Below are 25304 nucleotides of genomic sequence, written 5' to 3' on the forward strand. Positions count from 1 at the left end.
ATAGCTGGAGGGGAGGTAGAGACAAGAGCTGTTTTTAAGAGTTAAGAATATTGATTTTACTTGTTTGCTGCTGCATGGCCTTCCAATAAGAAATTAGTTGTAAATAAATAACTTAATTCTTTATTAACCAGAATTTAAATTATAAATGTAAATTTATAAGAGGTCAAGAAATTTTTATAAGAAATCAATACTCATTTTTCCAATTTCAGTTGGGCCCATGGAATGCTTAACAATCATGCACATTCTAACCTCTACGAAAAGCAGTATGGAGATTCCTCAGAAAACTTGGAATGGAACCACCTTTTGACCCAATATCCTACTCTTTGGCATAAACCCAAAAGACTTAAAATGAATATACTATAGTAATGCAGCCACACCAATATTTATAGCAGCTCAATTCACAATAGCTAATCTATGGAACCAACCTCAGTGCCCTTCAACAGATGAATAGATAAAGAAAATGTGGTATACATACACAATGGAATATTATTCAGCCATAAAGAATAAAATTATGGCATTTGCCAGTAAATGGATGGAACTGGAGGCTAATCATGCTAAGTGAAATATGCAAATCCCAAAAACCAAAAGACAAATGTTTTCTGGATATGTGGATGTTAACATACAATAAGGATGTGGGGGGAAGAATAGAAGTTCTTTGGGTCAAACAAACAGGACAAGGGAAGGGAGTGAGTGGGGATGGGAATAGGAAAGACAATAGAATGAACTGAACATAACTTTCCTATGTTCATATATGAATATATGACCATGTTCAACCACAAGAATGGGAAGTTATACATCATGTATATATAATATGTCAAAATACATTATACTGTCATGTATAACTAAAAAGAACAAATAAAAAATTAATTTAAAAAAAGGTCTGGACTTGTAGCTCAGTGGCAGAGCACTTGCCTAGCATGGTTCAGGCACTGGTTTTGATCCTCAGCACCACATAAAAATAAATAAATAAAACAAAGTATTGTGTCCATCTACAACTAAAAAACTTAAAAAAGAAAGAAAGAATAAAAAGAAAAGAAAGATGATCACCACAGGGCCAAAGCATTTATATGGGAAAAAAAATCATGCACATTCTATACTTGCTAACAGCCTTATTTTTTTTTCCAATTTAACCACAATCGTTATTCATTCCCACCACCCATTTAAAGCATATTCTCTGAAACACTCTTCCTAATAACAATGATTGAAAATTCTGCTTCAAAGTTATAATCTGCTACCATATTTGATTAACAAACTATCAGTGCATGATTGCTAGAACATTTGAATTAAATGTAACGAATGCCTATATCAAAAAAGGAAAAAGCAAGGAGAATTGTCAGTATCATTCATGAGCTATGCCCTTAAATCAAGTGTTCAACTCATTGGTCCCTTGGTAGAGTTATTATTAAATATTTCCTTAATCTCCAATGTACTGATTTTTTTTTTCATTTTGGTACTAACAGGTACTGAATTTCTGTGTTGCAACAACTACCCACAAATAAACAGTGAGCAGGTGAATGTCTGTTTCTATGGTTTCTATTTACAGTAGAGAACATTCATAGAGATTGAAACTTGCTACTTTCCTTGGTGATAAAAATTTTAAGTATTGCCTTCTCCTCCCTTTTTCCTATCCTTTTCCTCCACCATCTTGTCCTCATTTCATATATTTTCTTTCTCTTCATCTGGCTCTCTTTCTTAATCACTATTACCTGTAAATTCCATTAAGTGTTATTTAATTTCATTTTTCCATTCCAGGTAAAGTGGACAAAAAGAGCAGGCAGTGGGAGAGCTGTCTGTTCTTTTCTTTAATAACTTTGAGTAAATACTTTGTTTCTGAAAATAGACCAGCAATTTAAGAAGAAATGGCAAAGTTTCCTTCTTTGCTTGGACAAAGCTTCTTTCCATGACAAATCTTCCAGTAACAGGGGTAATTTGCTCTTCTCTCTCTGCAGAGGCTGAGATTATTAGATAAGGTAAGCTCCTAGAATGCAGTGAGCCAATTACTTAAGTTGTCCTCAGCAAATACAATGACTTTCTGCTGGATCAAACTAAACCATTTATTATTTATACTCCTCTTCTTTTCCAGTGGCACAAAATTATGATAACCAAAAATTGTTAAAATATGTCAAATGGATAGTGAAAAACAAAGGTTTGAAAAATAAGTTTGGATCATTTTTCTTATAATACCCATTGTACAAAACTAAATCACTAAGGACTCTCAAGCACCTGTCAGTATGCAATGATGCAGATAGAAATATTAAGACAAAATGCTTGTGAAAATATCTTATCTTCCCAGAACTGTTGAGCAAAGATTCCTGGGAGATGTTCTTCCTTTACATTTGAGAAAGATTAGATTCTGTGAAGTTACTTTCAAACTCAGATCAACTGATAACATTCCTTTGGAAAGGAAAAAAAAATAGTATTTTGTCCATTAAAGTGAAATAGATTTACAAGACAAATATCAGTCCATTTAACTATAAATGTAAATGTATAGATAGGTTGAATGAAATAAGTAAGCTCTGTCCTAGAAATCAACATTAGAACTGTGCAGAAGTTTATACAAACCTTCTGTCATTCATGTCTAACTATTCTTCTAACTCCTTAAAAAGCTATTTTCTATTCTACTTGTGAAGATGTCAACAGAATAAAAGTTGTTATTATTATGATTAACATGGTTTTTCTTTGACTAGTAAGTCACTAAATAACACTTATTTCAGATTTGCCCTAATAGGAGTAGCAGAGCCATCTGAACATACCAGTGCTTTCTTCTTGACTTTCTGAGTCACTGGGAGCAAGAAAAGCTATTAACTTATTCTAATTCCCTGCAGCAGCCTTTGGTTTTACCAACTTTCCTATATAGCCAATTTCCATTGGCAAACATAAAAGATTTCTTGCCTCACTCCCAAGTTTGTTTAACCCTATGTGCCAAATTTACAGGTCAATTCATTTTTAGGTCCTTAAAATCACTTGGTTTTATCTCTATCCAACAAGTTTCTGTATTTCTTTATGAAAGATAACCTACAACAAAATTTCACAGGTAACTTGGATGGTATCAAGGAGATATAATGCAGGAAGAAATAGGTTTAACTGACTTTCAGTAATAATGATTAGCATTATATCTCCTTCACTTTGGACCCAGCAATAAAGCATGAATTGAAAAGCTGAGATCGGGTGATCGTCTCCTTAATACAAATGCTTCAGAACACAAATGCAAAAACTCCAGGGATATTTTTAAAAATATAGTTAAAATAATGTAAGCACAGAATCATGAACTTCCTGAATGCCTACATTTGTCTGACTTACTTCCATAGTTAACACACTATCCCTGACTAACCCTAACCCTAATCCTCAACTGTAAACCAATGCATGCTATCATCTGCTCACCAATCCCTCTTCTCGTTTTCTGTAGTTCCTAGTGTAATCTCACCGTATTTGTTTTCCTTGAACATTAATTTATTTTCTTTTATTTTTATTTATACTCCTATTAAACATAAGTATGTGTATTCTCACACTTTTTCTAATGTCTGTTTTAAAAGTTTAGAAAAAGTGCCTTTTTTAAAAAATTTACATCATAAGCCATTATGTCCCCTCCTGTCCTTTGTCTCTATTTTTTCTTCACACTTTTTTGTCTCTTCTAATGTACCTGGGTCTCATTCAGGGTTAAAAGCCCTTCTGAGAATACTTTCCTGCCTCACTTCACAGATCAAGAGATGGCTAGAATGATCCCAGCAGCTCACTCAGGAGACTGAGGCAGGAGGGCCGCAAGTTCAAAGCTGGCCTCAGTAACTTAGCAAGGTACTGAGAAACTCAATGAGACCCTGTCTCTAGATAAAATATTTTTAAAGGGCTGGGTATGTGGCTCAGTGGTTAAGCACCCCTGGATTCAATCCCAGTTATCAAAAAAATGAATCCCGTGCACATGTACACACACATAGACGAGGAGAAAGGGCAAAGATGTGCCCTGATGGAATTGAGAAGCAATGAACTAAACAAGGTAAGAGGCAGAATATAAGTATCCCAACCAAGCTCAGAAAGACAATTATTGAAAATGTATTTTTGATTAGTGAGTGTACAGATTAAAATGTAAAATTGTTTTTTCTTTATAATTTAGGGTTTCAAAAGTGTAACATACATCTAGACTAATCATTAGTATTTACATGTTTAGTTGATTACAATACAGACCCCCTAGAAAAACTCAATATATGTTCTAAGAAAAGAAATTTTTAAAGGAAAAATAAAAAGAGCCAGGTAGAGCTCAGTAGTAGAGTACTCCTGGGTTCAACTCCCAGCACTACACAAACAAAACAAAACAAAAACAAACAGGAGTTTAGAAAGAGAAGAGAATAAAAAGAGGAAAACAACAGACTTAAGGTCAAATACCGTCATTATGACAAAGCTTTTAACTGGACTCTGAGCTTCCTGGCAGCTAAGAAGGAAGAAAACTGTGGTGTGCAATAAATTATTAGTATCTGCTATAAGGAAACAAATCAACTTTTCAAGAGGAACAAACTTTAACCTTTTGCTGACACTAATTTGAGAATACAGGTTCTTCTACGTTCTAAACATGATTTCTTTTAGAATATCATAAAACCTATAATTCCTTGTCTGAAAATGTCATATAAATTTTATGTGCAATTTCAGAGTGTTCATGGACAATCTCAAGCATATTTTTGAAACTATAGGAGACCATGGTCCACAGGTTAAGGGGTAGAAGTAAATAATGACATCAGAAATTGGAAAAGTCATCATCAGTTTTATCTCTATTTAGGTTAGAAGCAGAATATTAAAGGATAATTCTGTGAAAACAATTTTGTGCCAGTCACATGGTGCAAGCCAGTAATTCCACTGATTTGGGAGGCTGAGGCAGGAGGATCGAAAGTTTCAGGTCAGCCTTGGTAACTTAGGGAGACCCTCAGCAACTTAGCAAGACCCTGTCTCTAAGTAAAAATATATATAAAGGACTGGGGATGGGTTCAATCCCAAAAAGAAAAGAAAAGAATATTGTAAGATAGAACAAACCATGAACTACATATGCTTATATCTGACCCCTTATGACCAACATACTTGCTAGCCTTTGTTTTTTATGGAATAAGAGACTTCTTTAAAAAAAAAAAAGTTGTTGCTTTTTGTTTCTTTGTTTGTTTTGATGTGCTACTTTAATCCAAGGCCTTACATATTTTAGACAAGCACCCTATTCCTGAGCTACATTCCCAGTCCCGACTTCTTAGAATTTCTTTAAATAATGAAGACTAAATAGTAAGAACTTTAAATAATAAGGACTAAGAATGTAGCTCAGTGGTGAGGTATCTGCCTAGCATGCACAGGCTCTGGGTTCAATATCCAGTACCAAAAAAAAAAAAAAAAAAGGGGTTTACAGAAGAATAGAATTCACCATACTCAGATGAGTAAATCAAATAGCAACCTATCATTCCCTTACTTTGTAGTGTACTAACATGCATGCCAGCACAATATATTATTTGGTTTTCCTTATTGAGGGACTTTATTTAGTCTCTCCAACTATTTTTTCACTCTAAATTATGCTTCCAAAGTACATCCATACTTTTGCATGTCATTCAATTTATTATTTTCACTCTTGTATAATATTCCATTAAATGCATGAACCACAAATTATTCTTCTATCATTAGTGGACATTTGGACTAACTCCCGTCTTTTTCTATTGTGAACTGAGTTACTATGAGTGTTTTCTGGGAAGAAGGTTTTACTCTAAGGATGGACCTAGAGGAGGAACTCAAAGGTTCATTGTTAGTAATAATTTTATTCTTGGGCTAGCCAGTTGTAGGGATGTTCATTAACCATTATAATTCAGAATTTACTAAAATTTATACAGATTCTTTTGTATTTACCAAATATATTTTTAAAAGATAAATTTTTAAAAAATTATTGATATACTAGAATATTTTATAAGACTAAAAAATTTTAGAAATGGACATTAAGTCTTCAAAAAATAGTCGGAATTTTACTAAAGAGCAAAATCTTCAAAAGTGAAAAGTTATCTATTGGGGTTCTTTAGTCTCCACTAACAGTCATGAAACTATTTTGCTTTCCATCATTCTACCAGGACCTGCTAAGTCAATAACATGAATTTTTATTTTTCTAAACTACTAGTTCCCTGAGTCAGACTTTTGATAAGAGATCACAGAGTTCAAAGTGATTCAGCATCAAAACCAATATCTGCCTGTTTTGGTATCAACTATTACATAACCCAAATACAAGTTATTGAGTCAGTTTTGTATTGTTTTTATCTGAAACATCACTGTCGTTGCTGTATTATAATAGCCTGAGGCTAAACAGAGGAAGATTCTGTAACTATAGTATAACAGAGGAGAAAACTTAGGGCTTTCCTAACCCACTCCCCAGGGGTTTTCCAGAAAGTGCAGAGACCAGTGTATTTATGTTGTATATAAAATATTCCTCACATAGGTTGATCAGAGTGCATTATTTTTGTTTCACAAAATAGTGTTACTAGAATACCATAGAAAGGAAATTTTTTTAAACATAGATGCAGAATATATAGTTAACTATTGAAGTACTTTTAAAGAATAATTAGGCTGATTTAGTATTTCCAAGCAAATTCTGATCCTTATGCCTCCTTAATCTGCTGTTCTATATCTGATCTGTGAACTTTCCTTCACAGATAAATTTCTTTAAAGTAACCTATATTTACTGCCTCTCTAAGACTTACGACTGGGTTCACTTTTCCCACAGCATGACCCCCAAATCTGATAGTTGAGTACCTAGGAGAAAAACTGATGAATTCTTAAAAACAATTTTGGGAAGATCAGACCCACAAAATTAGAAATGAACCCTAAACCTTTTCTCAACATACCTCAATTTTCAAATGCTGGATATCCAGTGATGACGAATACCTACCAACTTTGACACCCTAGAGAGGATGAAACATTTTTTCAAATCCTAATCAGATCCAATCCTTTCAGACCCTGCAGACTCTGCTTAGAAGTGGAGGCAGCTGAGCTCCACTGTCCTTTGGCCTTGGGTTCCCCTCAGCTCTCATTCTCAGGGTGAACCTAACTCTATGCGTGACCCCTATCATACAATACATCATCTAGGACCCAACTCAGCCTAAACTTCTCAGTGCAGAGTCCTGGATAGAAAAGCCAGTTCCTCTTTAACAGCACTTTATCTTTATTGCATGCCTTGACCTACCATTACTTTATGAAATTATGAAATTGTTTTTCAGTCTCCCCAATAATCCTCCAAAAAGCCAACAATCCTTTCTCTTCTTCATTACCTTGATCTTTCTGACCCCAAACCACCATCTTGATTTTGTGTGTGTGTGTGGTGGTGCTGCAGATTGAACCCAGGGCCTTGTACATGAGAGGCAGGCATTCTACCAACTGAGCTATATCCCCAAATCCTTTATATTCAATTTTCTTAATTTAAAAAGATGCTTTTTTCCTTCTACTTTTATTAATTCTTCATTGTTTCCTGTCCAGACTGTTCTTTCTTATATTAGGTTTTGCTGCATACTATTTAGCTAATTCACAAATCTAAAGGCTTATGACTTTGAGACAGGCTCCACTGATCTTAGCCGGATTAATCATGAATCTTTGGTCAGCTGGGACCAATCAGGCCTCTCATCCTTCTGGAGGTTAGTTTGAGTTTTTTTCATGGTAGCTGCAGAATTCCAAGAGCAGTGAGAGAGCAAACCACAACATGCAAGTACTTTCCAAGGAAGTCTCTGCTTTTGTCACAATTGCTACCATGCCATTCATCAAAACAAGTAAATTCATCAAGCTGATTGTCAATATGGCAGGAGACTACCCAAGAGTGGGGACACAAGGAGGCAGGAACAAAGGGAGTCATGCCACAACCTACACATCACATATACTCAGCTAAACTATGGGCATTTCTAAAGAAATGCCTCCTTCTCCTGTGTTTTTAGACTCTGCTGCTATGGTTCTTATAATCTTCAAGAAGTCTACAATGTTCCATTGTTTATATATTCCTGTTACATCTATAACAGCACCTCTCTGTGAATGACTTCAGAATCCATCCTTACAGAATAGACTTGTTCCTTTGTCTTGACTTTTGTGTTTCTAAATTTCTCCTGGACATTTTCATTGAGATGTCCTATTTACAACTTCAAATTTTGACATGCCTAAAAATTGAATGCATTTTTTCCCTTTCTGCTTTAACTGTTCCTTCCATCCCCATAAAAAATTACTGTGCAAAATGACTATTTCTGCTAACGCTGCACCTGGTGCCAAATCACATATTTTTCTATTCCAGTCACTTTCTCTTTTTCTTCATCTAATTTATAGTTTTGCCTCTACTATTTACCAGATAAGAATACTCTAGAATCTATTTAATTTTAGTTTCCATTTTCCAACCCTAAAAATAGTGATAAGAAAACTTGCCATACAGAGCTATTATAAAGATTAAATTAGTTTTGTGTGCTTAGCATATTGAAGATACTCAAAAATATTAGTTATTTCCTTTCCTCTTAAGTCTTCTTGTCTTTATTCATGAGATTGTTCACCTCCATACCCTTCATTTTTTTAACTGACACAAATCAAAATTAAGCTCTAATGACCTTCCACCAAGGAGTTTACTTACTTTCAGCCTCCACATTTGCCAATGAGGATAATAACATCTATCTATCTCATTGGGTTGTTGTGAGATACACAAGACATGCAAATGGAGTTCTTTATATGGTGGGTAACACAATAAATACTAAGTCTTCAAATGCTAATTATTACACTCTATTGTTCTGCTAACAATAAACCAAAATCATAGGAAAACATGTTCATTCCTTCTGCAAAGATTAGAAAATGCTTCCAAGAAGAGGATCATGTAAGCTAAACACTGAAAAAAGGGTACAATTTCCCCCAAAATCAAGACTGATCTCTCCTACTTCTGCACATTTATTCTCATATTTGTTTCTTCATTTAAGCATTAAGTAATTATTTTTTCAAGTGTGTACTTCATGACAGTTTGTGCCACTCTTGTACACTGATCAGCATCTGTCCACGCTGAGAGAAAGATGAGCAGCCCCTGGCATCAGGGAACTGGCCAGGTACTATGGTCAGGCCTCAGCGTTCCCGGTTGAATGAACTATTTTATAGAACATCAACATCAGACAAGACCACCCTGTGACCATGATGTATCAAGTCAAAAACATGATCGTATCACTCCAGAATCATGTTTGAACATCCACAAAAAATGAACATTGTCCAACCACAAAAATGACCAAACATCTATCTATCTTGACAAACCTGAATGACTGCTATTTCAGCACCAGTTACAGCATCAATCTACTACTAGTCTTTCCTTCTTCTCAAAAATATTTATTGACACCCAATCATATATTAATCTTCGTTTCTTGACAGCATTGATCCAGAGCAAACCCCCGCTTGCTTCAACTCTCCCCAAAATCACACCCTCAAACTTCTAAATCCTTTCTAACATCCTCTTACAGAAATGATCCACTCTTCTCCATGGTGTGTGTTCTTCTCTGCAACAAGTAATGTACCACTACAGATGTGGTCTCGGTGGTCTTTTGTTGAAGGGCATTGACATAACATTCTTGGTTTTTTCAGTCTTACCTCCAGGGATTGCAAAATTCTCTACAGAGGAAACACCATCTTATTAATTTTTTATAACTCCCATGATGGAAAAACAATGCCTTTAATAAGGTGAGAGGATACAAAAAGTTTGTTGAATGCATACATGAATCTCTTAGGACTTCTTTTCTTCAATCATCAGAAGTGCCAAAAAGACTTAGGGAAATCATTCTGAGTCCTGTTACTCAGAGGAATAACAGGCTCCTTAGAGGAATGACTCCTGGGCAATGACTTGGCAGTCAGCACAGTGGCTAGCAGGATGGTGTCTTGGTCTGTCATAATTGGCTAATATTCAGAAATGGCAAAAAAGACATATGTGAGGTTAGGATAGCATTACAATGACCTTAAGAACCATATGGGATTCTTCCAAATCATCCAAATCAAGCTGCCAATGCAGTATGCAACATTTCTGTTAAAGAAAATATTTGTGATAAGATTCTAAATTCCTTAAAAATTATACACATAAAATATATTATGTATACCTTACATAAATGAAGTTCAAAAGTTTATAGTAATTGCCATTTCTTGAGTTGCATTGTCATGTTACTTTCAAAATGCCACAGAAATCATAAAAAAAGATCTAACTGAGAAATGTAGCCTAAATGTAAAAGCACTATAAAATATGCCATGTAAGTTTTTAAAAAGAAGACCTTAATAAAAACATTAAAAACTAACATGCAAATTAACTCAATTTTTAAATAGAAAAACATCTAAAAAAAACTTTTGTTGAAAAAAATGACACTACAGAAAGATTTTGACAAAGGATAGTCTATTAAGCATATGAATTTAGCCAAATAAGCAATAAGGTGGGCAATATGGATCACGTGATTTATATTTGCATCTATGCATTTTAGCAAAATTCTTCTATTACATTAATCTTCAAAGAAACAGCCACATAAACTAATACTAAAGTTGCTGGCTTTGGGAAATAGCTGTAAGGAGCCCTGAAATATCATTAAAGCTGCTATTAATCTGCACAACTACCTTCCCCAGGGAAAGCAACCCAATGCTTTCAATGCTAAGAAGTGCTAAGAACCCCCATTAAAAATGGGAGCCACAAAATACTGCAGAGAAATTAGCAGCTAATTAGAAAGAAAATTAGCAAAAAGAAGATATAATTATTTTGTTTGATAAGGTTTAGGAATGTAACAGTGAAAATCTATTAATATTCAGTAAACTTTCAGTATATATTAGCTGAAAAGTATTTCATATACATAATAATTTTAAATTATGTATGTCAACCATAAAAACTGAAATAAGTCTGGTCCCAAAACGTTAATTTTATAAATTGGGTTTTGGTTTTCTGTCCATTTAAATGCTCTGGCCAGTAATTCCTCGACTTTGAATGTAACCATTATATGGTTTTAAATGTGTTCATGTGATATTTAGATACCATTTTCATGAGATTTACAATCTGTTGCTGGCTTGATATTCATTCTACATTATAACAAATATCTGAATCAGTCTATGAATTTAGTATTTTCATCCCAGGGGCATACTAGAGCAACTGATTTCTGGGATCCTGGAATTATGCTACTATTAATGCAATTCTAAACAAAAATTAAAGTATGAAAATTCATTGAGAGAAGAATGGATAATAGTCTGTGGATTTAATGTAGTTTTCCTGGTATTAAAAAGCAACTGAAAGAGAAAAAGTTAAAAAAAAAAAAAAAGAGGGGGATGGTACTCTGACAGCTGCTTTTTAAAAGACCTGAGATTTGGAGCGATCATTCGTTTAATTATCCATTTACCCAACCAATGTTTATTATGCTTAGCACCACTCTAAGCTCAGGGGGTAGGCAATGGCTCCCCTTCCCATCACTCACATCCAAAGCTCCTAGTCTGACCAAAAACAAATTAATAATATCGACAAAGCATGCTAAAAGGCTCCAAGCAGGAACACCTAATCTAGACTAGAATTCTCAGAAAGGCCTGGGATGGGAGGGACAAAAAAAGGCGAGTCCTAAATAATGAGTTAGAGCTGGTTAGGGAAAGTAGAGGAAGGAGAGGATTGCAGTCAGACAGAATAGACCATGGGAAGGCCAAGTCTGCTGGTGACAGCATGGAACTTTCAAAGACAGAAAAGATGCTCAGAGACCAGCCCAGGGAAAGAATATCGGGAGCTTGGACTAGAATGGAGATGTACAAAGAATGATCCATTTATATAGGTGAAGGAAAAGCTGCTGACTAAATAATAATATACAATATTTACAAATTTCGTATGTATGGGGTTCTCTGCTCTGCACCCTTTCTGCACAGCATCTCATTAATGTCCTACAACGATCAGGTGAGATAGATGTCATAATCATTTGTATTTCCCAGAAGAGAAACTACTCAAGATCAGATAGTTAAGTGATAACAGAGACAAATTCAGTTCCAGAATCTTTGAGTCCTTATACTGTGTCTTTAAAGCATACCACACTACATGTCAAAAAGAACAACCAGCATATTATTTCTATTAAAACTCTATACCAATAACATTTGGACTGTTAAAATATCTACTGGAAGAACCTAAAAGTAGCTCTAGTTTTTATTTACCATGTAAATTCTCAGTGTAGTACTCATAGGAGGAAAATCCAAAGGGAATTTTTTTTTTTTTTCTGAGCTGACAACCAGTTAGTTAATTGAGGCAAAGAATTGTTTGTTGATTTTTCTGCCTTGGGAACACAAGACAAATTAAAGTGCATAGTACATAGTAGGTTCTAAAGAAAAAAAAAAGTTAGTCATGCTTCACTGTATAGAAGATTGTGTCTACTTTGACAATATTATTTTGGTGAGATGCTTAAGTATTATTTGTCAAAAGGGAACATCAAGATAAATGAACAGAGACAGTCCATGTACTTAACTGAATTTACTTGCATCAAAACAAGCCCATTCAAATCCAATAGAATCTTTTGTGTTTTCAAAGAGTAAATTCAATCAAGGTGGAATTTAGGTTTTAATCTTTAAGACTACAGTTCAGTAGTTAATGATTTATTTTACTTTCACAAGATTTTTTTTCTATTGTTTGTTGAAAACCTAAAAAGAAAAAAAAATCAATACTTTTACTAAAGAGAGAGTGGTTCTGAATGAAATATCGCAATTGAAATTTTTATAGTATTATCACCTTTATTACATTTCCTAGAAAAGATGATTCCCAGCTCATTTTTATGATTCCATACTATGGTGTTTCATTGCTTCTCAAAGGTATTTTTGAAATACAGGTAATCAAGTTTTATTGCCATTACTTTTAAATGCTATTAACTAAACTTTAACTTTGATATCAATGTATCTCAATTTGTTCCTCTTTTTCTGACTTTTCCTTTTTTTCAATGGCTTAAACAAAAGACATTTTTTCATAGTTCAGGAGACTTTGTCATTTTTTTATACAGTTTAATTTAGTAGTTAACTATAATTTTGTGTCAAAGTGGTGACAATTTATATAAAATTTCATTAGGTAACTAATTGAGGTAAATAGTTTTATTAACATAAACATTGTATGGTAATATTAACATGAAAAATTATACAATATTATACCTGAGATGAAAGTCTGTATTAATTATTTTAGCAACATATTTGTTATATTATTATTTAACATCTTGATAAATGGTTCATAATGACAACTTAATGGATGGAGAGAGTAGAATACCTCGTAATCCTATAGGTAATACTGTGGTTTAATAATAGATGCTTTTAATTAAACTCATGGGATCTAAACATGCTCTTGAGAAATTTTAATTATAAATTCTAAAATCTCATCTTGGATTTATCCAAAACATTTGATTTGATAAAAAGCAATATGTATATTTTACACACACACACACACACACACACACACACACACACACACACATATATATATATTTGCTTAGTCTCAAAAAACTAGAGTATTTAAATATATTTTGTCTTAGAGAAGAACTGAAAATGCATTATTTTCATGTCAACACATGTGCTTTTATTATTCCTTGAAAAAAAAACACCAAGGTAAAGAAACAGTCTGGATAAAGAACCACTGTGGGATGATAAAGAACCACTTTCTAGTGACTTAACTACTCAAAGTAGATAAAAATCCACTATGTAAGATTGACTTAGGAATATTTTGATGCCTCTCTCTTCTTTCTTTCTTTCTTGACTTAGGAATATTTTGATGCCTCTCTCTTCTTTCTTTCTTTCTTGTTTTATAATAGTAATTTTAATTTTAAGCCATATTATTTCTCTTTGACTAATTTGACATTCAAAACCTGGATTCACATCCCAGCCAAGAAAGAAACTGACATCTAGGTAAAAAATGATTAGGAACCTTATATATAACTAGTATTTGATAATTATTAAATTCTTCAATATTTAAATTACCAAACAGGAAAACCTTACTAGGTTCTAAAACGAAGATGTAAGAATCTTCAGAGCATAGACTACTGCATTTCACCATGTACTTTCTTCAAGCCAGACAATGGCAGTGATCTTAGATGATACAAAATCTTAAATCTTGTCTAACACATTAAAGAGAAGGAAAATATTCTCTAAACGAAGAGAGAAATTTCATTACCTTTGTACTTATTAACATTCTAATCTTTTTAGCCCATAAACTACCAACATAATTATAAGTTACAAATATTTACTCTTGCTTTCTTTTTCAAGGCAGCCCCTAGAATCCTGAGCAGGTAAAGAATCAAAAATAATTGAGGAGAAGAAAAAAACTTTCTACTTTGCTTCTTCCTTTGCTAAAGTGCTTCCTTTGCTAAAGTGCTAACAAGACATACAAAGACACCATTGTATCCGTGGCTCCTACACAAAAATAGGCCATCCTCAAGTTAGTGGGGGACAGAACTTCATAGCCTTTACAGTTTCGGATGCAGTGCTGAGACACTTCTGAACATAAAGCCACATTAGGCAAGTAACAAAACAAAGACTGATTCCTTGACTTTGCTGAGTCATTCACCTAGCACCATACCTGGCTCATGGAATCGACAGAGAGCACAATTGTGGACTCTCCAGCAGGAGCATACACAAGAATACAACACAGAAAGAGATGGAGCTTAATTAAAATATAAGATTTAGATATTACTCTATTGATTCATTGTCCCCCTCACTCCACCACCCCCTCTCCCTCCATGGTGCTGGGAATCAAACCCAGGGCCTCATGCACAACAGACAAGTCCTCTATCACTGAGCTACACTCCAAGCTCAGATTTTATTTTTTATGAAAACCTAATTTATGCCTTTGAGAAGCTTATGGAGTAGAACTGGAGCAGTGTATTTCACTGTTGTTACCGTAACAAGAATCTTCCACCCGCAAAGGAAATTCAAATTGTTTATGCTAACTGCTACCCCTAGGCCTGTGTGGTCAAGTGGGTGAAGCAAAAACCATCAGCTGCTGTTTTTTGTGCTTCTCTCCACACTCCCACCAGTCCTCTCTCCAGGAGACTAAGGGACCTCATCTCTGACCCTAGTTCAGACACAAACAACAGCTAAGGCACAACTAAATGTAAAGATGGCCTTAGGCCTTAGCCTAAGCAACTTCATTTAAAAACTCCAGTGTGAAACCTGAAGTCTAACCAGGCATGCCTAAGGAGCCTTCCAGTATGGCCCTCAAGTACAAACAAGTCACTAATCCCCACCCTGATAAACTCAGAGTGAAGTCAATGGTATGTTGTCCTAACTCTGATAAAAGCAAGAAACAAGAAAATCAGGGTGGGGACCACCAGACCAGATGCTTTAATCACAAGGCGAATGACATCACTGAGAAATCCCACAGCAGCTGATAGGGATTGAAAGGGTGGTCAGAAGCCCCAAAATTTAGTATAAATGATGGAACAAATGAAAAGACTTTCAGCCAACCGACACTGATGCACACAAGCCTGAACACCTGAGGAGGGCCTAGAATGACATCCCAATTCATATCATCTGCCTGATCCTCTGCATTGTTCTCACCACTCTCAAACTCTATAGCAGCCTCTTGACTCTGGTGAGAAAAGGACTTCTCCCTATGACCCACCTCCTCAGCCAGATGTCAGCTCTACCCCAGGAGAAGTCTGCCTTGGTCCCTGATCTGATCACCACAGTCTGAGTGAGTGTGCATCTGCTGGACTTGGATCCTAAGGCTTGAGACTTTTGATCTGACACTTGAGCTTAGCATGCAGAGGGAATGTCTGTCATGAGCCTGCCATGATTAAGTGTGTCTGCAGTGCTTAGAATTAATCTAGAATTGTTTGCTGTGAATTGATTGTGTCTATTGTAGTGTCTAGCATTAAGGCTTGTCATTTTCTTGATTAAGATCCTTAATAACCTATAGAGTAAAATTATATTGAGTGATTTGAGTGAATAAAGTATTGAAAAGGGCAGAAACATGTGGACATTCTTTATTTCTCCCCCTCGACTGCATAAGTCACACCTTTTGCCCATCATGACACTAAGCAAGTGGGCAAACAACTTTTTAAACTAGTTATGGATAAATGATGCTACATTATTGCTGATCATTTTGTTTTTCATCAATATATTGCAATGCTTGAATTTCTTACATTAAAATTAGCAAAACGTGAAGCCATTTTTCTTGATTTCAAGAAAAATGTAATATGTAATTTCCATTTCATTATTTTCTGGGTTAACTTTATATCTTGAAAAACACTAAATATTATATTTAAAGAGAGCTCTGTGGGGCTGGGGTTGTGGCTCAGTGGTAGAATGTTTGCCTAGCACATGCAAGGCCCTGGGTTCAATCCTCAGCACCACATAAAAATAAATAAATAAAATAAAGGTATTGTATCCAACTACAACTAAAAAGATAAATATTTTTAAAAAGAGAGAAAGCTCTGAGTAAAAAGACCCCGAGAGTAATGTTCATGAGGGATTTCATTTTGAAAATGTAGGGGAAAAAAATCTATAAAAGGTTGTATGAATAAGTTCAAATTGAAGATAAGATAAATGCAGTAATGGTTCTTTACAGAGACAAAATTATTTAAGAATTGAGCTTTTATATCACTTAATGTAAGATACTCAGAAAAGTTACAGCCTTTCTAAGAGGAATAATCATCAATTAGTAAATTGGTTTCTTTTATCAATAGACTAGCTCTTTTGTCAACATCTCTACTTTCAAGTACTAAAAAAGAAAAGAATTTGACAAACCAAACTGATTTACCCTGGCACTAATAACTCCTGAAGTACTTGCACTAAATTTCTTACTTATGCAAGTCAAGAATAAAGATATAAACAGTTGGGCAGGGTGGCCAACACAGGCAGGAGATCACAAATTTGAGGCCAGGCTCAGCAACTTATCAAGACCCTGTCTCAAAATAAAAAATAAAAAAGGCTGGGAATGTAGCATCCCTGGGTTCAGTAGCCAATACCAGAACAAAAAGACATAAACATATGAACACTAATATACACTGCATTACACTGTTCTAATTAGAAATTAGATGATCCAACTTTCATTGGCTTCCCATTACCTACCCATCTCACATGTATGAATATAAACAATAATCTTCCCTTAGTAATATTTACTGAGCTCAATAAACCACATGAACTTTCACAGTGTTCATAAGTAAAAATGAATTATAGTTTGAAAAAAACACACTAAAGATATTAAAGTAAGTTATTTTTGTATGATTCCTTCCATAGTACAGCACTGGGCAGGCCTCTGGAGACACTCCTTCTGATGACTGCTAAGTTAAAATCACTTCTCTTTGTGGCTCTGCGGTAGAGAGCATGCGTAGGCCTTGGGTTCAATCCCAAGAATTCCCCCAACACACACACACACACACACACACACACAACACCACATCATTTCTCTTTGAAATGGAGTAGAATTCAAGAGGCTGCAGTGACTTGCCCTAAAAGTATCAAAGAAATTTAGCCATATGGTGGCAAAGACCTCCAGAAGTAATCTGGGTTCAAAGGTGAGGCCTCTATGTGCACTTAGAAGGAAACAAGTGGGCTGTCCTGGGCTGAAAGCAGAATGGTAGCATTTTCTGGATCTTATTCCAGTAGGTATAGTGATTCCAAGGAGGCTCACTGCAGAGATCTGAGCTGGCAATGACAGATGGAAACACTGCTGAAAACCGATTTCAAGTCGAAAGGTCAGGAGTTATGTACAGAGGGAAAAAGAGTATTCTTGGCTACAGATGGCCCATGAGAATCAAAAAATAGCCACAATACTTTAGCTGCTTTATTTTGTGCTTGTAGGCAAAGACCATCTAAATTAATAAGGATACTACTCATGCCTTTTACCCAGTGCTTGATCACCTTTGGATTGCTTATCTTGAGTCTGTCAGCCTGCTTTCTTCAGCATTAAGAACGAATGCTTGATAGAATAAGAGTTGTGTTTCCAAGACAGATGTGGTGGCCCACACCTGTAATTTCAACTTGTGAGGTAGAAGGATCACAAGTTCAAGGCCAACCTGAGCAATTTAGCAAGACTTTGTCTCAAGATAAAATAAAAAGGGCTGGGATGTAGCACACTGGTAGAGCACCCATGGGTTCAATCCCCAGTACCAAAATATATATATATAAAATAAAATAAAAGAGTTTGTGTTCCCAAATAATCAGAAAATTCAGAAATCTAGGCAACTCTAGAGACTTTACAGATGAGGAGATGGAGGCATTACACAGTTAAATGAACTGAATATTTAATTTATTTAAACCTAGCAGATTATGAATTCAAGGCACTAAATATTAACATTATGGTATTTTTCTAATATGTTACACTGAATATAAAATATGCATAGAGCCATTTATTACATAGAAATCATGTGACAATAAAAACATATAAGTAAACATTCCACGGATAAGAAAATATATTTCTTGTAGATCATTATAGAAAATAAATGTTCACACAGGTGATTTTCTCATTTAAGAACTAATCAATTCCATTCATCAAAAGTACAAATTCAATTCATTTCTATTTAGGTATAAATTAAAACCTTTTATAAGCTCTTGATGTTGAAAAGACTCTCAAAAATCATCAAACCACCTTTCATATTAGGATTTATGAATTTGGAAACTAACAATAATGTTCCCTGGCCTATCATCTTATTCCCTGGGACAGCAAGAGACGTTGCAAACCACATAAAAAGAAAAAAATACTTATATGAGATCATGAGTGAATCCCCAGGATTCTTCCATTAAAGAATCATTCTATAAAATGAGTACATTTCATGAGAGACATTCTCAGTCTTGAATTTCATTGAAACCAGGCAGCAATAAGACTGGGGCCCACAACAGTCTCCACTTGCTCTCAATTCACCAGACCCCATATATCCATCATCAAGACTGCAGTTTATCCAACTATCAGCTGATAGTTGTATATTCAACTATCAGCAGTAGCTGACTCTTCCCCACTCATCATATCCACTACTGTTCCTCCTGGTGGTTGGATAGATGGATGAATGGATGGATGCGTAGAACGATCAAGTACATAAAATTTTGCTCCTTTGTTGCACTATAATTCATAGGACTTATTCAGATACCCAGATAAAGTCTTTTTATTTTTTTTCCAGGATCAAATCTTTATCTACTCTTTCAGAGAAATGTTCTCTTTATTTTTCTTGTTAAACTTTAGTAACTCTCTGTACCTGGCCAATGTTTAATCATCATATCCAAAAGATATCATAATTTGAGTCACATACTTCAGAATCTGGGAATTCAAAGAAAAAATGTCTGTCATGATTTTAGTGGGAAAAAAATAGAATTGTATAAAAGTCACCTTCTATGTTGATTAGCCTATGTGTGTGACTACTAAGAATGAAAAGGATTAGAATTCATGTTAGGATGTCATGTATAACTTAAAAGAACAAATAATTTTTTTTAAAAAAAGAATCATGTTAGGACTTGATATATGCTTCAAAAGTCAAAACAAAAACAAGAGAGCTGAACTTTAGATTTTAAAGGATGGTTTAAGAGAGTCTTATGGTTTACCTGCAAATGAAATATATTTCTGTTTTTAAAGTGACCGCTGGCTTATTTCCTGTTTCTGTTGATGGAAGTGCACCTGGCCCATGGGTATGCATACTGTAATCAAAGTCATTTCAGCAACAATTACCTGCAAGTTTCACACTGACTTTGCAAGAAAGGTATGTTTCAACTAATGGTTTTTTACCAGCACTTCCATACACTCTCTATGCAACTCTGGAGAATAGGAGGTTGAAGATAGGAAGGAAAACTCAGTACCCAGCCCTCAGAGAGTTAACATATAAAGTGTAGGTCTGTACTACTCACGGCTCTGCTTGTAGGCTCCTGTCTTCGGCCACGTAGTTAGAAGGAATATAGCCCTGCAGTTGCTGGCCGGAGCCATCTGCCCTTTTCTCCAAGTGTCTGGCCAGCCACCAGCCTTCATGGGAAGTGTCCAGGACTTGGAGTTTGTCACCTGCACGGAAACTGAGGTCCTCTGCTGTCCGAGCTTGATAATCAAACAGAGCCACAAAGTAGTGCCTCTGGCTTCTCTTTGGTTCATGTTTCACAGTCTGAGGAGCTTCAGGGGGACAGTGGGCCCCTGGATTCTCAATTACCACCGACTTGTCTGCCTCCTGGGACACACAGGGGAGACAGGGTTCCAAGTGTGCCCAGAGCCTCAAACAGATATTGCCCATGGTGCCCTGGTTAGGAGAGGGGGAGAGGGCCTTCCCTCTCCCCGTCGTCTCCACAGATCCACTTTCTCTTTTCTTCTTCTCCAGGTAACTTTGAAATCAGCTCCAACTCACCATACTTTGGAGAGTGGGCTAAGTCCTGTTTCAGAGCAGTCCCGCAGATCTGGTTGCAGCAAGCCCTGCCTGGGGAGATTCACCTCCTGGTTTTCTTCAGCTGTAGCTGCTGTCCCAGAGCAAAATCAAGTGGGAACTGGGCAGTTGTTCAGGGGGAAAGTGCCTCTTCTTCCTGTCTGCTCAGGAATCCCACAACAAAATAAAAGTAAATTAAAAGGACTTTAAATAAATATCTGAGAGCAGAAAGAGCCACCTTGCCCTTTGTCTAAAGAAAAAAGTTAGCAAGAGAAAGATACTATTTCCAGGTAAAATCTCCATGTCTCACCTGTGCCACAGCCCTTTCCAGGCTTCAAGTGTGCTCCTGTGGTTCCACCCGTCCTGATCCTGACTTTTCTTTTCTGTTTTGCTAATGAATAACCAACAGACAGAAACTATTGCCTTTAACATCCTGAGCTATGTACAGACTGTAATAATTTCTCCTTACTTCCTGGTTTCTTCTGTGATCTAAATGGGATTCCCGTTCCAGTTACCCCTCCCTTCTCACACACCCAGGATAGGCCAGCCCCCTTACCAGGGAGCCAAATTCCTTTCATTTTATCCTGGAGAAACAGGCTAGCACAGGTAGCCTGTGTTTTGCTATATTCCCAGCGCAGAAATCAGGGCAGAGGATTTTTTTTTTCCACCACAAATATGAGTAGAATTGTTTTGCAACCACTAGGGGAAATAAAAAAGGCAAATCAGAGTGTTCAGATATTTGTTGCCAGACACAGGGCAATTGAGAAAGAACCACTGAGTCCCTACCCCCCCCCTTTTTTTTTTTTAACCACCAGGAATAGATTTTAATGGCCTTAAAGTATATTCACAGTCTGGAAAAGTAAGAGAGCAGATGACTAAAACTCTGAGAACCTGAAACACTGTTTTTTCCCACAGAGACATTTGATTTCCCATCCTTCACATACTATTTCTGAAACACACACACACATCCACACACACACACACACACACACACACACACACACATTAGGTGACCAGTAGAGAAAAACAAGTGGAAGGGCTCTTTGTGAACCACCATGAAGAATCTTTCTGTTAAACTTTGACCCCCAGCTCTATACTGGTTCTTTCTAACTTGGCAGGGGTGGTGGCAGAGTTCAGGGACTGATGAGGCTGAGAGCATTGATCTATTTCCCCTAATTTAGGGCAGCTTTCTCACAAATGTATTTCCTGAATCTCAAGAACAACTGGACAAGGACTTTGGGCAGATCAACCAGCTGAGAGCATTACAAATTGTTCGTGATATGCCACTTGTTCCTGTATAAGATATTTATTTAAAATTTTCTCTCTTAGGAGCTGGAGGTATTGCTCAATGGTAGAGCACGTGCTTAACAATCACAAGGCCCTGGATTCAAATCCCAGCAGCAAAACAAAGTTTCTCTCTTAAAAACAAGATAAGAGCTGTCAGAGTCTGGAACCTGGCTAACCTAGCCCTAACATAATCTCAACACTACTGTTCTTTCTCGAATTGCAAGGCAGTTTCAGCAATTAGAATAATGAAAGTTAAAAAAGAAAGAAGGAAAAAAGAAAACCAAAGAATCATGGCCACAGCTACGTTGCTCTAAAACTAGGTACAAGGGACAGATCATTTGGTTAGAACAGAATCTTTCATGCTCCCAGGTTTCTCCACTTGTCCCCCTTGTCAGAGTAGAAGTAAAAATTTTCAGGAACAGAAAAGCTAAAAGCTGAGCTAGGTTTTTTATTGTATTGCTTTGTTTTGATTTGATTTTTTTATGACATGGGACTTAAAATAGAAGGCATTTATAATTACATATTTTAGACAGAAGAGAAAAATAAAAATTATGTAATACTGACAAACCATAAAATTCCAAAAGCAATAGGTACCCTGCAAGTATAGGATCCTGTTAATGCCCCTAAACAAAGTTGCAGATGCTGAAGTCTACATGATCTAGAAATGAAAGCAGATTTGGAAACAACCAGAGAGATGTGTCAAACCCAAATTTTAAGTGGGGCTTGAGACTTCAAAAATTTGAAGATTCCAAATTCAATTATGACTTCACTATAGTTATGACAAGGCATTCTGTAAAAAGACAAAGCAGCAGCTTGCACAGCAGAGTCACAGAGCAAGTGAATGAAAGTGAAGAAGCAGTCAACCATCCAATGATGGACTTCTGGCGATCGATGGCCTGAGAAGCAGAGTACAGGGTGGGAAGGGACTTCCTCCTGCGGAAAGTACCAGGATCCTCCAGTCACCCAAGTTTGAAGGCTTGCCATCATCTTTTACTGGCTCCCTGGTTTCTTCCAGCTAATCAATCACTAAATTTTGCTCAGTCTTCCTTTACTCCACAAACTTTTTGGATTTTTTTTTTTTTAACTCCATCTGAATGACAGTTGGCCACTAAACAGAAAAAAGAGTATTTATCCCTAGACTATTTCAGAGGCCTCCTAATTGGTCTCCCTTCCTTCAGCTCATTCCTATCTCTGGCTCATCTTGCATACCAAGATAAGTGGTGTTTGTAACAGCTTATGGAGAGATGGTTATGATAGTAGCAGTGACCCAGGTGATGCAAGCACTAATTAAGAGAAGCTGTCAGTTTCAGAGGACTTTCTGTGTACCGCACTCTGCTAAGAATGTGACAATTGACACATCATTTAATTCTCACGAAACTTTAAATAAAAAAGAAAACTATGAGGAAGGTAGTAGTTTTCATTTTATTTTAGAAAAGAAAGGCTTGAAGAGGTCAGGTGGCTTGCTTAAAGTCACACAGCCATCAAATAGTTGAATGATGAGTCATGCCCTGTACTCAGTCTGACTCCAGAGCCTAAGACTGTAAATCCTCAGTTTTGCAGATCAGGAAGAATCTAATATCATTCTTCTATGTAAAATCCTTCAGTAACCTTTAAGATGTTTGGAATAAAACCTAAACTTTTAAGTATTTCACACACAGCCCTGCAAATTCCTCCAACCTCACAGACCCTCCTTCACAAGCACACGCTCTGACAGTTCCCCAAACAAACAAACAAAAATAAATAAATAAACAGCTCCTGAGATTCCAGGCCCTCTTCCCACAGCACCCCTGCCTCCTCTTCTACTTGCTCTGCTGATGACTTCCTTGTGATTTTTTCAGGATGAATTGAAGCATCACCTTCTCTGCCGTAATAGATTAGTAGGACTCTGCACCCCTGAAATCTGTCATACACTTATATTCAGTTGCTTTCTGAGTCCTTCTTGGGTTCCCATAGTTGTCTGCTTTTCCTTGGAGAATAGAATTCCCTTCTCTGAATTCTCAAAGCCTTGTTCAATGTCCAGTGTGTAAGTAGCAGATACTCATAAGTATGAGTTGAATAAATTACTAAAGACAGAAAGAGGAAGGAAGGAAAGAAAAGAAGGACAGAGGGAGGGAGGGTGAGAAGGATGAGAGGGAAGAAATGAAAGAAAGAACAGAGGGAGAGAGGAAGAAAGGAGGAAGAAAGAGGAGAGAGAAGGAAGGAAAGAAAAAAGATGAGGAGGGGAAGGGGAGAGGAGAAAAATAGGAAAAAGGAAGGGGAAAAAAGGGAAGAAAGAAGGAAGAAAACATCAATATTAAGTCATAATATATTATATATGACATAATATTAAGTCAATATTCACCAACAGGAGTGAAAGGTCTATAGTGTGACAAGTGCCTTGGCACAGAGGAGTGACTTTCTGTCCTTTGTCTTAGCCCCTTCCTTTCCTTTTTTTGATTCACTGACCTTTGGGTTCCTTTGCCAGTCTCCTAAATCTCTCCCTCTCCATCCCTCCCTCTGAGCCCCATTCTTATAGCAAATTGCCACCAGATTAATCACAATAACCTTCAACACATGCTCATTGCCTAGAAGAAATTCAAAGCTAAAGAATTTGTGCTTCACTCAGTCTTTATCAGATGCACCCTTTCAACATCCCTCTCCATTAGGGGCTCACAGTAACCCTTGGCTCAGCCAAATTGGTTTACTAGGTCTCCCAATAAGACTTATCTGTTCCCATATCTAATTCTGCCTCCTTTGGCATTCTTTTTCTTCATATTCCTTCTCCTCCCAGCAGATTTCAGCCTACATTTCAAGGTACGAATAAAAAATCCCATCCCTCCTTCATTCATTCCTGCCCCAAAATAATCTCTTTCACTCTTGAGAGAAAGTACTGGATTCCATATACCCACCTCAATACACACAACATTAAATAAGTTTCATCATTCCCCTGCTATGCAAAATCCCCCAGCTATTCAGTTTCATCCCAGGATAAACTGTCAGTCTCCAGCTCTTGCTAGGCCCTCAGCACTGCTCAGCATTATTTTATATGCCGATCTGGTCAGCTGCTGTTTTCTGCAATTTCTCATAACTCTGTTAAATCACCCACTGTTCTTCTCCGGGATTATGCTGCTACCTGCTTTCCCTGATAGCTTTGTTGTATAAATTCACTGAAATTCCAAATCTATTTGATATTAATTCACTCATTCCTTTTCTTGAATCAAAAAATGTATCACAAATATTTACACTTTCTTTTCACCTATGGTGATCTTAAAAATGGAAAAAGGTGGGGGTGGGAATTCAGTCAAAGAGATATAGCCTTCAACAAATGATGTTGGATCAGTTGAACACCCATAGACAAAAAAAAAAAAAAAAAAGAAGAAGAAGAACCTCCACAAGACACACACAAAAAAGGAACTCAATTTAAATCTCACATATTATACAAATTTAACTCAAAATGGATCATGGACTTGAATGTAAAATGTACAGCTATAAAACTTCTGGGGGGGGAAAAGAAGAAAATATCCAGAATCTAAGTCTAGACAGAGATCTTAGATGCTTGACAAAGAAAGCACTATTCATAAGAGGACAAATTAATAAACCTCACCAAAATTAAAAATTTGATCCCTGAAAAACTGTTAAGGAAATGAAAACAATGAGAGAAAACATATAAAGTACTTTAAACTAAATATCTCACAAAGAATATATATCTGGGGCTGGGGCTGTAGCTCAGTTGTAGAGGCTTGCCTAGCA

General features: G+C 36.2%; 1 protein-coding gene across 2 annotated transcripts in view; it reads right to left on the reverse strand.

Annotated features, from left to right (window-relative positions):
* The window catches only part of FRK (fyn related Src family tyrosine kinase), a 98010-nt gene extending 77106 nt beyond the window's left edge, over nt 1–20904 (reverse strand). Inside the window, exons 1-2 of one of the 2 annotated variants that reach the window (XM_081295397.1) lie at nt 20599–20904; nt 19792–20449 (exon numbers count right to left, since the gene is read on the reverse strand). In XM_081295397.1, the coding sequence (XP_081151523.1) occupies nt 19792–20162 (371 nt within the window). In that variant the 5' untranslated portion in view covers nt 20163–20449; nt 20599–20904. Of the gene's footprint in view, nt 1–19791 lie in introns of both variants that reach the window. The other variant, XM_081295398.1, reaches the window with a different exon arrangement.
* Nucleotides 20905–25304: the final 4400 nt, after the last annotated feature.

The sequence above is a fragment of the Spermophilus citellus genome (assembly GCF_964194105.1).
Source record: "Spermophilus citellus genome assembly, chromosome: 5".
Classification (NCBI taxonomy): domain Eukaryota; kingdom Metazoa; phylum Chordata; class Mammalia; order Rodentia; family Sciuridae; genus Spermophilus; species Spermophilus citellus.